The sequence below is a fragment of the Cololabis saira genome, chromosome 11 (assembly GCF_033807715.1).
Source record: "Cololabis saira isolate AMF1-May2022 chromosome 11, fColSai1.1, whole genome shotgun sequence".
Lineage (NCBI taxonomy): Eukaryota > Metazoa > Chordata > Actinopteri > Beloniformes > Belonidae > Cololabis > Cololabis saira.
In genome coordinates, this window is record NC_084597.1 from 5,962,479 (window position 1) to 5,979,560 (window position 17,082).

General features: G+C 39.3%; 1 protein-coding gene across 1 annotated transcript in view; it reads right to left on the bottom strand.

The window, feature by feature from the left end:
- Positions 1-17,082, bottom strand: part of eng (endoglin) — a 117,650-nt gene that overhangs the window by 63,914 nt on the left and 36,654 nt on the right. The window contains exon 2 of the mRNA XM_061733575.1: positions 9,998-10,137. Within this exon, the coding sequence (XP_061589559.1) occupies positions 9,998-10,137 (140 nt within the window). The remainder of the gene's footprint in view (positions 1-9,997; positions 10,138-17,082) is intronic.

Consider the following 17,082-nt stretch of genomic DNA (forward strand, 5'->3'; position numbering starts at 1 on the left):
GAACGAGACAGATTCAGGAAATTTCCATCAGGGGATGAAAAAAGAAAAAAAACTAAAGAAAATGTAAGAGTTTAATGCCTCTCTGAAAGGCTCGTTTGATAAATTTGTTACAAAAATCACCGATCCGACCGGGTCTCAAGCAGCCGTGGGGCCCCGCGTCGAGGCAAGAGATGATGATGAGGCAGGGGAAGGTATCCAGTATTTTGCTAATTGGAGAGTTAAAATTGCGCATATAGACACCCGATCCGACCTGAAAAACCCAAAAAATTTCGCACGAGCTCGCTACGCTCACGCGCGAGGGGCCCCCCCAGCGGGGGGGGGGGGTGGGGTTGTAGGCGAGATTTGGCTTGTGTGCACAAAAGAAAATTGTAAGACCTACAGTCATTTAGGATGTTTGTGATTGCCTTTCTTTTGTGAAATAAAAAGATATTGGAAAAAATAAATAAATGAATGATGCATTTTGCTTACAGCAAATGAATGAAAGGCATTTCCTGCTGAGTTCATTGTGCCTGACACTACAGTAGGTGCTGTTTTCCTTAAATAATCCTTCCTAACGAGCCTCATTGTTTCTGCGACTTTCATTCTTTTCTTTTTCAACTCTGACCCTGATCACTCACCTTTTGCTACTTTTGTTCCAGCGCTTTCAAGATACAATTGTTTTCCTTTTCAGTCTTTTTTTCCCCTCTCTCTCTCTCCCTCTCTCTCTCTGTCTCTCTCTCTCTGAATCATTTTTCTAGGGGCCTCTGCTGATGCAGTTTCCAGTTATTCTTTTGGCTCTCTCTCCCTTAAGTTGTCTTGGCTCCGTTGGTCTAGTCTCGGCCTCGTGCCAGGATCCAGACCATAACCGGCCAGTGTGTAACATCAATGCACCAGCATCCTCCTGGCCTGTGCAAGCCCCTTGATGCTCCTGCCATAACTCTCTCTGTGGTCAAACTGTGAGAGTCAAACGTCCCCAGGAGGCTGTAAATCAGTATGAATATTAAGGGATGAGGAAGAAGGTGATATGAAACTTTAAAGGACAAAGGAAGGTGGAAGGAAAAGCAAAGCTCTCTCCTGGCTTTTAAAGATTGCCCCCCTTCCCCTTCCCCTGTATTCAAAATGTTTTCTTTCCAAGGAATAGATACACCCGCCTGCTTTCTTGTTCCTGTACTGTCTGATATGATAAAATAGTCACTTCCATGTGCACAATAAATGATGTGCTGACTCTGAGCTCTGTCTGGACCAAGTCCATCGCATTGCACAGATTCCACAAAGCCAAACTCATAATGTGAGCGTTTCAAAACTATTCACATTCATTACTCAGGTAGAAGTATAGATACTAGAGTTTAAAAATACTCCTGTAGAAGTTGAAGTATCAACTCAAGTTTTTTACTCAAGTAAAAGTATAAAAGTACTGGTTTCAAAACTACTTAAAGTATAAAAGTAAAAGTAATGTAAGGGGAAAAAAGCCATTAAGGACAAAAGCCATTGAAAATGAATGTATCTTAGTATAATGCAAATATATTAAAGAACCATATATGGGTCAATGACGAATAAGGATTTTCAACCGGTCAATTTTTTGAGTTTTTTGTCAAGATGAATTGGCACTAGCCTTAAAAAAGGTCATGTGGTGCAACCATGATTCATATTAAAATAAATTAATTTCCTTAACATCATCTTGACATATTTTTTTGACAAGTTTTCAGTATTATACAAAAATGGTTGTTTTTTTTAATGGTCGCGCCACATGATATTTCATAAAATTGACATCATCAGTCAAACTTTGCTTGTATATTATGATGGAAATATAAATATAAATGTGTATAAATCTTACACACTACAAGACACTTCAGAAATCATGCCAGATAGGGCAGAAGATTGATTTAAATACATTTAGAATGATTTCAAAAATAGTTTTCAAATCAAGAGTCCTGGTCGGACGGTCGCACCACATGACATTATGACGCTTAAAACAACAACAAAATCCCAAATAACTAGTATTTTTTGTAAAATTCAAGTGAGTCCATATGTGGGATAGGTCGGTCATATATATGGTATTTTCTTATCCATTTAAACCTTTTTTGAATTGAAAAAGAAATCTGTTTTTCAGAAAATATAGGCATCACGTCATTGACCCATACGTGTACTATTGAGCATTAACATGTGTTTCAGAGAGCAGCAGATATGATGACTAGTTGCCTATAAGTATTGTAATGGTGCAAAAAGTCAAACTTCATGTTCATGTTATCATTTATCCTAACCTTTATTGGAATGTACATCCAAGTTTAGTTGCAGGAATCTGAGGGAACGGATGTAAGAACAAAACTGGACAAGAACATCTGAAACAACCACAACCAAATTCACTCTATCCGGATGGAGCAATTTAACTGGATAGTTTTTATTTAAAGGCCGAAATGAAATAGAGTAACGAGGCTGTTTTTAAAATGTAAGGAGTAAAAAGTAAAAAGTCGTCTGAAAAATAATTACTCCAGTGAAGTATAATTAACCAAAATTTCTACTTAAGTAAGGTAACGAAGTATTTGTAGTTTGTTACTTGACAACTCTGGCGCTATTGAACCCCAAACTTACAAACTTAAGTCTTTGCAATAAAAACTGTAAATCCCCCCACGGAACAAAACAATGACTGTGGTTTTACTTTTTCTGAGCTCATTAAATATCTGAGTACATATTATTTTCCAAATACTCATCATGAAACTGCATTTTCCACAAATTTACAGTCCATTAAATGGGGGGGGGTACTTGGCAAAAGAGTTCAGCAACTTTAATGCCAGTAAAGAGTGTCAGAGGCAATGATGTGTTTGCACAACACTGGCATTCTTACAAGCAGAAATATGTTGAGAAATTCACCCCCATCCATACCCCGACACCAGTAAGGCAGGAAAAACTCAATTATCACATTTAATGAGTTTAGCTAGACCAGACAGAAAAACCAAAAATAAAAATAATTAAAGCTGCAAGCAGCGATGAACTGGCCCTCGCGCGTGCAATTTTCACCTATAAAGATCAAGGACTCTTTATGTCAAACCATTCAAAAAATATTGCAGAAAACTATCAGATATCAACCAATCAGAAGAAGGGACGGGGCTAATTTGCACCAATTATGTTCAAGGACTCAAAACTGAGTCCGATGACACCCCCCATGAATCTCTATGTCAAACCATTCAAAAGTTATGGCAGAAAATAGGAACTATCAAATATGGACCAATCAGATGAAGGGTGGTCGCACTTTTTGGCATCTATCGTCGCCACGGTAACGCTTTTGACTGAGAAAAGTAATGCGTGTCGTCGCAGGATGGAGACGCACATTTTGATGTATAACACACCTGGGTGCACGTTACGGTTCGGGCCGTATTAATTGCCGAAGGAATGGCATAAATTGCGCCAAAATTACACAATTAATTCAAAATGGCCGACTTCCTGTTCGGTTTCGGCCATGGCGCCAAGAGACTTTTCTTTAAGTTGTGACATGATACAGGTGTTTACCGATGTTCATGCATGTATGTCAAACCGTATTGTGGGGCTTGAGGCACAAAGTTTTCAAGGGGGCGCTGTTGAGCCATTTTGCCACGCCCATTAATGCAAACCATTAAATATCAAATTTTTCGCCAGGCCTGGCTTGCGTCAAAATTTGGTGACTTTTGGGGCACGTTTAGGGGCGAAAAAAGGCCCTCATTTCGTCATAAGAAAAAGAAAGAATAAAGAAACATTCCTACAGATACAATAGGGCCTTCACACTGTAAGTGCTCGGGCCCTAAAAATAAAAAAAGGAAAGAAAAGCAGATGGATGTGAGAGCTCCAACATCTGGTGTCACAGCCAGACTAAAAATATCTGCTGCTGCCCTATTCATTTCCACCAAAATAAGGAGTATAAATCAATAGGGTGAAAAATAAAGGATATAATCAATACAAAAAAAAAAGTTTATAAAATGTATGGAGGTAAAATATAAAATCCAAACAGAAGAGGCGAGCGTCGAGCGCATGCTGATAAAGAAATGAATAATGCGAGCTGACCGACAATGTTGGACAATGAAAAATGGCTTTTAGCGAAGCAATAACAGCACATAGATTAAAAAGTTTCCTTAAGTGTTCAGTGTCATTCCTGAAACAACACAATGACCCAAAACACAAAGTGTGTGCGTTGACTGAAAAAGGGATTCTTTAAAAACAGACACATTTGGGGAAGTGTTTGAGAAATGTTCACTCTGTCATTTCTGGTGAATGTTTAATGCGTTAATGACTTTCATTTCTCAACTTTTCATCTGTAATGGTCATAGACCTTTAACTGAACAGGTTTGACTAATAACGATGACTAACTTAATAAAGCTCAGCTCAACTTCTGCTCAGTCGTGACAACCAATCCATCTTTTTATTAACGTCTTGTGGAAATATATATATGATGAATATTTTCCTGTTCTCCTGTCAATATCCCTAGAGGAATAGTTAATTAGCTTTATAGGATATAGGAATTAGCTTTTCTGCAGTAATAATAATGAATACTGGGACAAAAATGATGATTCTCTACTTAAAAACCTGATGGTTGTGACAGAAACTTTAGTATACAGCTGAACAATGGGTCGCCAGAAACTAGACTATTGTAATAAATTACATAAAGTCACATCATATAAGTTACAACAAAAGGTATTATTATAACAGTATTTATTTATTTTTTCACTTTTTTCATCGTAGATGGTATAAACCCAAGATACTAGGCCTGTGTTGAAAATCGATTCATACGTCTAAAGATCGATTTTTGAAATTTTTTTGAAATTTTTTTTTTCCTTTCATTTATTTATGTTTTTTTTTTTTTTCATCATTACATTACAACTTTTGGTTATTTTTTTGTTTATCCCCAAAAAAGTTATGTTTTGTTGGACACGAGAATAACTGGTGCCATGTTTTTGCCTTTAAATATGTTTAAAGGTATGAAAACATTAAAGTGTTAGGTTATAATTGCATAAATTGTCTATATTTCATTACTTTATATACTGTCTTGGGGTTACATTTGCAAAAAATGCTAAAAGCCAAATGCTCAAAAATTAAAAACCAAAATAGACCGAAAATGGAACAAATAAAAACGGAATGTGGGAAAAAATAGTAAAGTAGTAAAGAAGAATAGTAATATTTTGCATAACTACAGTCATATAATTCATGCAACAGCTCAAAAAACGTTCTGCATGAGAGATAAAAGTGGCATTTTTCAGGTGATTAGGGCTGGGGATCGATTCAAGAATTGATTCGATTCCGATTCTTAAGATTCAGAATCGATTATCAAGATTTGATTCGACCCGATTCGATTCGATTCCGATATTGATTTGGGTTAGTGTTAATAAAACTGTTTTTTGAGCTGTTGCATGAATTACATGACTGTAGTTATGCAAAATATCACTACTAGTATTATATTGAGATTCAACAGGAAGTATTGTCAGCTAATGATGCAGTTTTTTAGCATTTTTTGCAAATGTAACCCCAAGACAGTATATAAAGTAATGAAATATAGACAATTTATGCAATTATAACCTAACACTTTAATGTTTTCATACCTTTAAACCTATTTAAAGGCAAAAACATGGCACCAGTTATTCGCGTGTCCAACAAAACATTACTTTTTTGGGGATAAACAAAAAAATAACCAAAAGTTGTAATGTAATGATGAAGGAAAAAAATTGATCTTTAGACGTATGAATGGATTTTTAGGAATTAATATGAGAATCGATTTAGAATTGGGAAATCGATTTTTTCAACACAGGCCTACAGGTGATATACATAAAAAAAAGGTTTAACTCTGCAAATCCAGTTCTGAGTTTTCAAATATGTGTGTCTGATAAAATCCTGCATCTGCAGCTTTGCTCAACATTGCTCTAATGATCTGCGAGTGCTATGAGCAGGGGGAGTGTCTTAAAGACATTTAAGAGGCCCTTTCATTTCAGACTATCAAGGTCCTCCTATCGCTTTGAAGATATGTAGATTCATACTGATGTGTTTGAGCTAAAAAATCATTTCAAGAAAGCCATTTATGAGAGGGAGAGTGTGGAAGAGGAGTGGTGCACCTGTATGGTGGCAGAGGAGCCAAGTAAGGGCCAAATCCACAAAAGGATTGCGCGGCTTTTGCGGCCGCTAAACCGGTGCAAATGAGACAAAAAGAGAGCGTCTAATTCACAAAGCACCCGCAAAGGGCGAATTGCACCACAAACTGCGCTGCCAAGCAAATAGTGTCATGGTGCGCCTGTGCCATTTGCATGCATGTAAATTAGGTAATATTCATACATTCGGCGCAAAATTGCCCCCTTTCTATGCAAATAAGCCTCATTGACAAAACCGTCTAATTCACAAAGGCCAGCGCTATTTGCCACACGCAATAATAGTGGAGCAAATACCGTCTTTTCGAAAGGGTGTATTAACTGCGCGCAAACTCACTCCTCACTCCCCATCTGTCTCTGTTTCTCTCTCTCTTCAATATCATTCAAGCCTGTGTGATACTGAATGATATTAAAGGTATTGTGACATCATTTTTAACATGCTTTTAACACTATTAAAAGTCTTGGCCAACATCCCTCAAATGTGTCTAAAAGAGTGTAACAAGAAAAACTTCACTCTAGTACTCCATTCCTGGCTTTTTATGACAGTGTTTTTTTGCGCCGTGAAAAACGCTTCCTTTTCCCCCTTTCCTGTCAATCATTGCTCCGCTCCTCCTCCAAACCTCCTCCTCCTCCAGCCATACGCTCACAGCGGCGTCGGAGAGTTAAGCCGGGAGCGACAGGCGAAGCATGCACGGAAAAGCAGCAGGGCGAACCACAGCAAACAATCATAAAAATAAAGGCATGCAAGCAGTAGTGTCCCCTTATCTTAAGTCCAGTCAGTGGCCGCGGGTCTTCTTAGCAGTTTTCCTCCGGTGATTAGAACAAAAGAGGCTCTAAACAGCTCCGTGTTAAGCCTGATTTATGGTTCCGCGTTAAATCGACGCAGAGCCTACGCCGTAGGGTTCAGCGTACGGTGCGCGTCGCCGCGTAACCCTACGCCGTAGGCTCTGCGTCGGTGTAACGCGGAACCATAAATCAGCCTTTATGGTGCACTGGAGAGGAGAGGAGGCAGGGAGCTGGGTGGAGGGGGCGGTGATTTAGCGGGCCTTGACGTCACATTCTGCCACCAAACCAGATGCGCCGTTTTTGCATAGTTATGCGGAAAATCCCAGAAAGCACACAATACACTGAATGTTAAAAGTTTGTTGTTTTTTGGGTGTAATTGATGTCAAGACACCCAACAAAACACAAAAAATCAAGAAAAATGTGTTTTTCATGTCACAATCCCTTTAAGGGTGAAATCTACAGTCAGACATGACTGTAGACAGTCAGATCAAGTGGGGTTGTGGACTTATCTCGGATTTAAAAATAAAAATAACAGGACGGAGCTCAGGATTTATCCATACAGTAAGGGGCTGCTTTATTACAAACAATTCCACCATATAAACATATACATCTGGAATGTGTGTGTTTCAGACAAGGGACAATTGGTCCCAGCTGCAAAACTTTATGGGCGTGTTTGCGCCGGCATATCATTAGAGCAAAATCTTTTGTGAATAGGACCTTAAAGCGGGGCAAATTGCGGGCGCAAATGCGGCGCAATTCACAGCGCTATTTTCGGGCGCAATCTGTTCTTTGTGGATTTGGCCCAAAGTTTTTTACCTTTTAGTATTTGTATGAACAGAACTGCTGTTGTTTGGCAAAAAAAAGAAATCTGCCTGTTTTAAATACCATTTAATTTTGTTGTCATGATTGCCACACTGTCATTATTGATCACATTTAATGTTCTCTGCCTGTTTATACAGAAAGCTTTTCAGAAAGGTCAGAATAATTTGGACAGGGGTATATGTCATTTTTTCTGCCCCTGGAACAATAAAGACACAATTCATTAACAGAGAGGTGAAAACCAAGGTGAACATGTGTGAGCTGCTTCGTTCTTTTCAGCATGAATGGACTTTTCACACTGTCCAGTCAGCTAAAAAGTATGATTAATGAGCATACTGTACAATAATGTGCCTATATCATATAATAGCAATTTGGACTTACAGCACCACAAAGGACATTTTTGTCATTTCTAGCTCAGTCCGTCCCCTCATAGACCCGGAGGTAAAGTCAAGATGGACTTTTGTTGAGTCTCATTTTCTCCTTCGTCGTTAACGCTCTTGAGTTTTATCAGTACTTTTATCATTGTTGATGTGTGAAATGACTGGGATGTCATTCTCTCCAGTGCTATGAAATCACGGTTCGCACAGGCTGCATGGACCGTGGAAGATAGGGCTGTGCGATTAATCGATTTTAAATCTAAATCGGATTTATTAATCAAGATGATGTTAAAAAAAGGAAAATAGGAAAATGGATTTTCCTTTTTTGCAGCTGGCTGCATTACAGACAGAGCTCGTCTAGTCATCTTTGTTTGGTCAAGAAAATTGTAAATGTTGTCACTTTACTAAACTCAAGGAGGATTTACAGTATCTTTCAATTGCACTTCATTCCCAATAGGGACATTTGTTTGCTATTTTTCTTTAAAAATAAAGATAAAATATTTGAAACAATTTATTCCATTGTCTTTTGTAGTTTTACCAAAAAAATCGAAATCGAAAATCGGGTTTTCAGAGAAAAAAATCAGGATTTTATTTTTGTCCAAAATCGCTCAGCCCTAGTGGAAGATACAGGTAGAAACACATCGCAGGCCCTCGATTGATACCAGCATCACTCAGACTGGTAAAATGTTGGAAGACCATCTGTCACTTTATTTATGTTTTACTTCTGTTACTTTTGTTACATGTAAAGTTGTTTTCGTCAACAAAAATTATGACTAAATATTGTCGTCAACGAACCTTAATCACCTGAGGAAAACAAGACGAGACGAAAATGCTGGTCATGTGACGATAACGATAATTAAGTATATAATGCAATATTGTAGAGGAATAAAAACCAGGCAATATTGTTTACATGTGTCATACATTAAACAAAACAATAATTATAATAATAATAATATGGGTCAACTGAAAGCCTGAGCTTATTTTGTCCTACTTCTACATTAATAAGATAATAAGATAAAAAAAGAAAAAGAAAAAAAAGAGATATAGATATAATAGTAATAATGATAATTATAACAGTAACAGCAACAGCAATAATAATTAAAGCTGCAAGCAGCGATGAACGGGCCCTCGCACTCACGGCCACCGCCCCCCATAAGCATATCAGAAATGACACCACCCACGACTTCCTATGTCAAACCATATATGTTATAGCAGAAAAAAGGGACAAACAATCAGAAGAAGGGGCGGGGCTAATTTTCACCAATTATGGTCAAGGACTCAAAACCGAGTCCCATGACACCACCCACGACTCCCTATGTCAAACCATTCAAAAGTTATGGCAGAGAAAAGTTTTCTAGGGGGCGCTGTTGAGCCGTTAGGCCACGCCTATTTATGCAAACCATGAAATATCAAATTTTTCGCCAGGCCTGGCTTGCATGTAAAATTTGGTGAGTTTTTGGGCACGTTTAGGGGGGCAAAAAGGCCCTCCTTTCGTCAGAAAAATAATACAAAAAAAAAATAATACGAAGAATTCCTACAGATACAATAGGGCCTTCGCACAAGTGCTCGGGCCCTAATAATGATACTTAGGTTTATAATTCTGTTTCATATTTACTAATAGTATTATTTCTAAATATCTAAATATAGTGTTTGGGCTCCCTGCTGCTGTGGGCTGAGCGGTATCACGTGAGAAACATGTGTGAATACGTAAATATGAAACTGGGACCATCCGTAGCCATCGTAGACAATGGAAGTGATACTGCCCCCTGCATTTCCTGTCTGTTATTGCAATAGCAAATAAGCAGTCAATTCTGAGCGAAGACTTTTATGTTATGATTTTCTTGATCGACGTAATCGATTGCGTCTAAAAATCTTTGCAGCCCTGCTATTAAGTATCAACCCCTCAGCTCCACATCTGCACAGCCTCATCATGCTCACCTTGCTGAAGTCCAGGTTCAGGATGTGGACCTCCACGTTGTCCTGTCGGACAAAACTGGTCCAACAGCCGCTTGACATCTCACTCACATACATGGAGGCGCTGTCTGCAACATCCTTGGGGCTGCATGTCTGGCTTGAGGCTGAAACAGATCAGAAGTGCAAATGGTTAAACACTTTCAACACTTCAATCACTTTCCACTGACTAATTTTGTTGTTTTCAACATTAGGTCTGTGTTGAAAAAAATCGATTTTCAAATTCTATATTGATTCTCATATTAATTCCTAAAAATCGATTCATATGTCTAAAAATCGATTTTTTTTTATTTTTATTTTTTTTATTTATTTATTTATTTATGGGGTTTTTTTTTCATCATTACATTACAACTTTTGGTTATTTTTTTGTTTATCCCCAAAAAAGGAATGTTTTAACTGGTGCCATGTTTTTGCCTTTAAATATGTTTAAAGGTATGAAAACATTAAAGTGTTAGGTTATAATTGCATAAATTGTCTATATTTCATTACTTTATATACTGTCTTGGGGTTACATTTGCAAAAAATGCTAAAAAAACAAATGCTCAAAAATTAAAAACCAAAATAGACCGAAAATGGAACAAATAAAAACGGTATGTGGGAAAAAATAAAACCAATTTCATCCGTTTGATAATTCTGACCCACATGATGTTTCTGAAAGCAGTTCTATCAGCATTCTGGGAGCTGATTGGTCCTTACAGCATCATTAGCTGCAATACTTGATGTTTAATCTCAATATAATACTAGTAGTAATATTTTGCATAACTACAGTCATATAATTCATGCAACAGCTCAAAAAAACAGTTTTAATAACACTAACCCAAATCAATATTGGAATCGAATCGGATCGAATCAAATCTTGATAATCGATTCTGAATCTTAAGAATCGGAATCGAATCGATTCTTGACATTTGAATCGATCCCCAGCCCTATTCAACATAAATGCAGAAGAAACCTAATACATCAGAAGTCAAGTATTGGAGGATTCTGAGTCCATCTGTAATAATCCTGTCATCTTTTGACACAAACGGTGAATGAAAACCTATACGGGCGAGAACTGGAAAAGCCTTCGAATAACTGATAGATAAACCTCGCAATATTACAGATCTCTTGTCTGCAGAGAGCTAAATTTGGCATTAATCATTGTGAAGGCTTTCCCCTGGTTTCAGAGTACAGATGTTAAATGTGTGTGCAGGACCACATTGTTTAAAAACAGATCCCCCGCTCCACGTTTATCAGACGTGTCAGGACGCTGAACTGCAGTCATCCATCAAGCCGGCTCTCTGCTTCTCTGCAGAGGCTGCTGTTTAACCTGGGCATCCATGTCCCGGGAGACTGGATTAATCAAGCCCCGGCTGCGCGGTCATGGGTGAGGTTGGTTATAAATGCCTGGCGTTTGACCTGGCTGAAATGTGCGTGTGTGTGCGTTCTATTGTGTGAGATTAAAGCGAGTGTGAGCATGCGCTTTAAATCCTACTCCAACTTCAACTCAAGCTCCAACTACAGGATGAAATTGCCAGGGACCAAATATATATTAGGGTAGGGCTGGGCGATATATATCAAGATTTTAATATATATCGATATATTTTCAAACGCAATATGGTACGAGACAATATCGTTTATATCGATTTTTATTTTATTTTTTTATTTCTTTATGATTTTGATATAGCTTATTTTGTAACAAATTGACTTGAATGTTTTATTTGAGATTTGCACAAATGTTTTGTTATTTGCACAACTGTCAACCTCAGTGGAAAAGTCTGCCTGTTACTGTCTACATTGTATTAATTGCACAGTGTATTTTAATTTAATTGTTATGCAGGAAAGGGATATTTGTTTTATTTTATTCAAGAAGCATTTTTATTCTATATATGCAGGCAGTTTATTTTTATTTCATTTGTTTTATACATTTAGATATTGTGCAGACCTCTGTTAATAAAGGAACCTGTGTGACATTTGGCACGAGGCTTTGTATTAAAACTGTTTTTTTAAGAGTTTGCCTCAGAAAAAAATGAAGCTAACAGAGATGCTAACAGAGACACTAACAGAGATGCTAACAGAGATGCTAAGGGCTAACAGAGACGCTATGCTATAATACTTTGGGGGAAACCTCAATTATGGCACAGAAAAAATATCGATATATATCGAGTATCGCCATTCAGCTAGAAAATATCCAGATATGACTTTTGGTCCATATCACCCAGCCCTATATTAGGGCAAACTTTCACATTTCTCTTTTCTCAAAGAAAAATATTGGAGTTGTAAAAAGAACAGCTGTTTTTTTTTTGTCAAGCTTATTCTGAGATCACTGTCCGTAGGTAAAGATGGACCGTTTGCAATTTTCCGTTCCAGTTTGAAAGCGTACAACATACGCTGCCGGGCCAGGTCTTGGCTCTAAAGTGGCTAATACATCGATGGTAATGATGTTTTATAATTTGATAAGTGCTTTTCTTTAAGGTACTGAGTACCAGTACTTTGTGTTTTCTTTACACTAATTAACATTAGTAGTCATCTCTGAATGCACAACACCGGATCCTGCAGCGTGGGAGAGAGAGGGGCAGGGTTACGGCCCGGGCAGGCGGGGGAGAGATTTGTCCGTCAAGACTCCTCTCCCTGGCCTTCCATATTGAAAACAGAAGCGCAGCATTGATTCTGTCCTCAACCTTTAACCGTTGTAGACTGAAGTGATGGAAAGTGTCCATCCATGCTTCATCTGTACCCCCTCATCCCCCCTTATACATCCTGAATAGGTCGCCACAACATCGCAGGGCCACATATGGACAAACTAGCCAACACCCTCACTCCTATGGCCAATAGGAATCACCAACTAACTTGACATAGGTGTTGCAAAAGTATTTTCATCCATCCCCCCATCGTCTGGAGATCCTCTGGAGATTCACCAATCCGTCACGGTGCAAAATATTTTAGGTAATTAAATTATTCATTTCATCTAATATATCCAGTCTGACTCCACACCCACACACTTGTACAGACTCAGGATCTGTGGCTCACACAAAAACATTTAGTAACTGTATTTATGGTCATTCTCAATTTGATAATCGTAACTGTTGAATTATTAAGTCATTTTCAATCTCATAGAGTACAAGGCTAAACTACCTGATATTTATGCATATAACACTTATAACATATAACAGATCCTTCAGTAAAACATGTCTGTGTGCGTGTGACTGTAACGATGCGCATGATATGTTTGCTTGACCAAAAACAATTGGATTTCTGAGAACCCGATATGCCGGTCATCAGTCACAGCATGTTAGGCTTCAAATGGCTCATTTCCAGGCACCAGCCATCTTTGCATCTGTATTCCTGGCCCTTCCCTCTCTTTGTGCCGAGCTAAAGGAGTCAGACTTGAGCATTAAGGGAGTTTTGTGGCTTTATAGTTATTAGCAGCCGCAGTGGTGGTGACTTATTCCTTACATCCCAGTTCCACCTTCACTTACTCTCTGGATGGAAATGAAATGAGTCACGGAAATGGGCTCCGACTTAGTCTAAACTGTCAAACACATCAGCATCAAATAAGCACATTGGGCATAAGATGAATATATACGCGTAAACGCAGGCCTAAATCACCCTAAAAGCAGCTGGCGGTGGAGTGTGATAGAGTGACGGAAACGGCTAAATTAGCAGGAAAATACTGGCACGGCCTCCCGCTCCACTGGCTTTTATGAGGCTTTGTTCTGTTTACCCAGATGGACAAAACCTCAAAGATGGGAGAAGTGCTGGGAAGGAGGGAAGTAGGGATGGACTAAAACATGTATCAGGGTAATTTCTGGCATTTATCCCGATGACGATAAAAATGACAATTAAAAAAAAAAATACAAGTTCAACTCCACCTTTGTAACTATAAATCTTTCTTTCTTTCTTTCTCGCTCTCTCTCTCTTTCTTTCTTTCTTGCTTTCTTTCGCTCTCTTTCTTTCTTTCTTTCTCTTTCTTTCTCTTGCTCTTTCTTTCTTTCTCGCTCTCCTTCCTTCCTTCCTTCCTTCCTTCCTTCCTTCCTTCCTTCCTTCCTTCCTTCCTTCCTTCCTTCCTTCCTTCCTTCCTTCCTTCCTTCCTTCCTTCCTTCCTTCCTTCCTTCCTTCACGTACGTTGTGCGTGGATTTAACGCAGAACCATAAATCAGCTTTACACAAAAACGTCATCAAGGGGAATTTATCGTTTTTACCGTGAGATGAAAAATTCTTAACTTGGGGAATTTTTTGGACGGTTTATCGTGAACCGTAAAATATCGCCCATTCCTACTGGGAAGCAGAGGAAGGGGTTAAAGGTATTGTGACATGAAAAACACATTTTTCTTGATTTTTTGTGTTTTGTTGGGTGTCTTGACATCAATTACACCCAAAAAACAACTAACTTTTAACATTCAGTGTATTGTGTGCTTTCTGGGATTTTCCGCATAACTGTGCAAAAACGGCGCATCTGGTTTGGTGGCGGGCCGTGACGTCACGGCCCGCTAAATCACCGCCCCCTCCACCCAGCTCCCTGCCTCCTCTCCTCTCCAGCGCACCATAAAGGCTGATTTATGGTTCCGCGTTACACTGACGCAGAGCCTACGGCGTAGGGTTACGCGGCGACGCGCACCGTACGCTGAACCCTACGGCGTAGGATCTGCGTCGATTTAACGCGGAACCATAAATCAGGCTTAACACGGAGCTGTTTAGAGCCTCTTCTGTTCTCATCACCGGTACGGAGGACAACTGCTAAGAAGACCAGCGGCCACTGACTGGACTTAAGATAAGGGGACACTTTATTTACATGCCTTTATTTTTATGATTGTTTTCGGTGGACTACTTTGCCCTGCTGCTTTTCCGTGCATGCTTCGCCTGTCGCTCCCGGCTTAACTCTCCGACGCCGCTGTTAGAAGTCCGTGACCGCGACCAGAGGACTCGACTTCCAGTCGAGTCCTCTGGTCCCACGGACTTCATCCCCGGGCTGTAGTTGCCCTGTCTGGGCTTGTGGTTCGGTGTGCGCGCGTGTGTGTGGAGACGCCGGCAGAAGCGTGTAGCAGGAGGAGGAGGAGGAGGTTTGGAGGAGGAGCGGCGCAATGATTGACAGGAAAGGGGGAAAAGGACCCGTTTTTCACGGCGCAAAAAAACACCGTCATAAAAAGCCAGGAATGGAGTACTAGAGTGAAGTTTTTCTTGTTACACTCTTTTAGACACATTTGAGGGATGTTGGCCAAGACTTTTAGTAGTGTTAAAAGCATGTTAAAAATGATGTCACAATACCTTTAATAAGAGCTCCCCGAATACTGGAGCACTAACCGGACTAACCGGATGCCCCTGATTTAGAGGCAGCACTAATGAAAGGACCACGTTCAGCCACTTCCAGCAGTGCAGAGTGGACGGAGATACAGATAACATGAGATAGAAAGTGATGAATGCAATGAAAAGCACAATAAAGGGAGCCGAGACGTGTTACATAAGAGCCTCTTTCTCCAGTCTCTGCTGCTAATGTGGATGTTCAAAGTGATGCATCTCCCCTACGTGTCCCATAACATCTTTGTCAGTCTTTTAGGGGAGGAACGCGTCTTAATTTGTAAATAAAGACTTATTTCCCACAACTAAGAGGGTTTGTGTTATTTGAGGAACTATGGATTCTTGTAAATCTAGATGGAGAAGCATCAATCCCACCCCCGCCCCACCCCACAGAGGTCAAGGCTGACTTCCTGTTATTTTGGCCTCCGTGTTAATGTCTGTTGCTCAATATCCACCTCCATTAAGCTATTTCTCTCTTGTTCTGCTGTGACAGAGCCAACGGCCCATGACTGTCGCCCCAGAGGTCTGGGTATAAATCACAGCGACTGCGTAAGAATGTGCGTGCCTGTGTGTCACCAGTCTCCCTTTTTATGAGTAACCGTGCAATATCAAGAACATTCATTTTAACCCCCTTGACCCTGGAAATGCCAATGGCCTCACTAAGCAGTTAGCTGCTAAATGAGGTATAGGAGAGTCATTCCATCCCTTGTCCTTTTTATCTACTGATATCAGTCCCCTCCGTTTCCCATTTCATGAGAAGAGGCGTTTATGGATGTCAGAAATTTCCATTTGGATCTTAAGGGTCAGGAATAACCGGAGACGGTTGCTTTAATTCATTTTCAGACGTCATATTTTGTTTTCGATGAATCATTTCTGAATGTTATCCGGTAGCGATATTGACACAAGACAAACTAAAATAGAAACGTGTTTGATCTATTTACATTTGTCTGACCAGCTATCTTTTCCTCTTCAATATAATAACTTAATCCGATTAAGTTAGCATTGCTTTGGACACATTACACAGTAGTGGTTGAACATGTTGCATTTTATTTTGCCATACGTTGTCAGTCTAATAGCTGAGATGGACGGATATGTCTCATAAAGTAGCGTAGGATGGTTTCCCAAAGTGGAGACCAGTCTGGTTCTCAGGGTGTGATATATGTGAAATGTTATCATAGAGTTAAAATCCATATTTTATAGCCTCCTGAGACCCTGCGTTCTCATATGAGGACATTACATTTCTGCTGTTCTGCGCCATGATACTTCATTTGTACGAACATTGACCCATTGTCCTCATCCGGGACCCCCGCCTGCACCATCTAGTGGTCTCATAATGAAATTACACTCATTTGGGAAAAAAACAAGATGGCTGGATCTCAATGAAAGTCTTCTATGGCAGCTCCCGAAAGAAATATGGACATGGTAAAAATCCTAACCTAATTTTATGATTGTAACTAGTATATTTATGCACAATAACGTCTGCAGCTTCACATGGCATGCGTTTTTGATATATTTGAGTAATATTAGCAAGCTACAACGTCTGCAAACAAATGAAGTACTCGTTTGAGGACATCAGGTCTATCTTCACTGCAAACACGTACATTCTTTCCAAAAACATTTGTCTTTATTTCTTGCCCAGATGTCAAATTTCTAGTCAAAATAAGTCTCATTACAATTAAAATACTTGTTTTTAGATTTCCATTTGTTTAAAGCACATTTTCACTAGAAATAAGTAGAATAAACTGCCAGTGGAGCAAGTTTTTATTTCCTTGTAATAG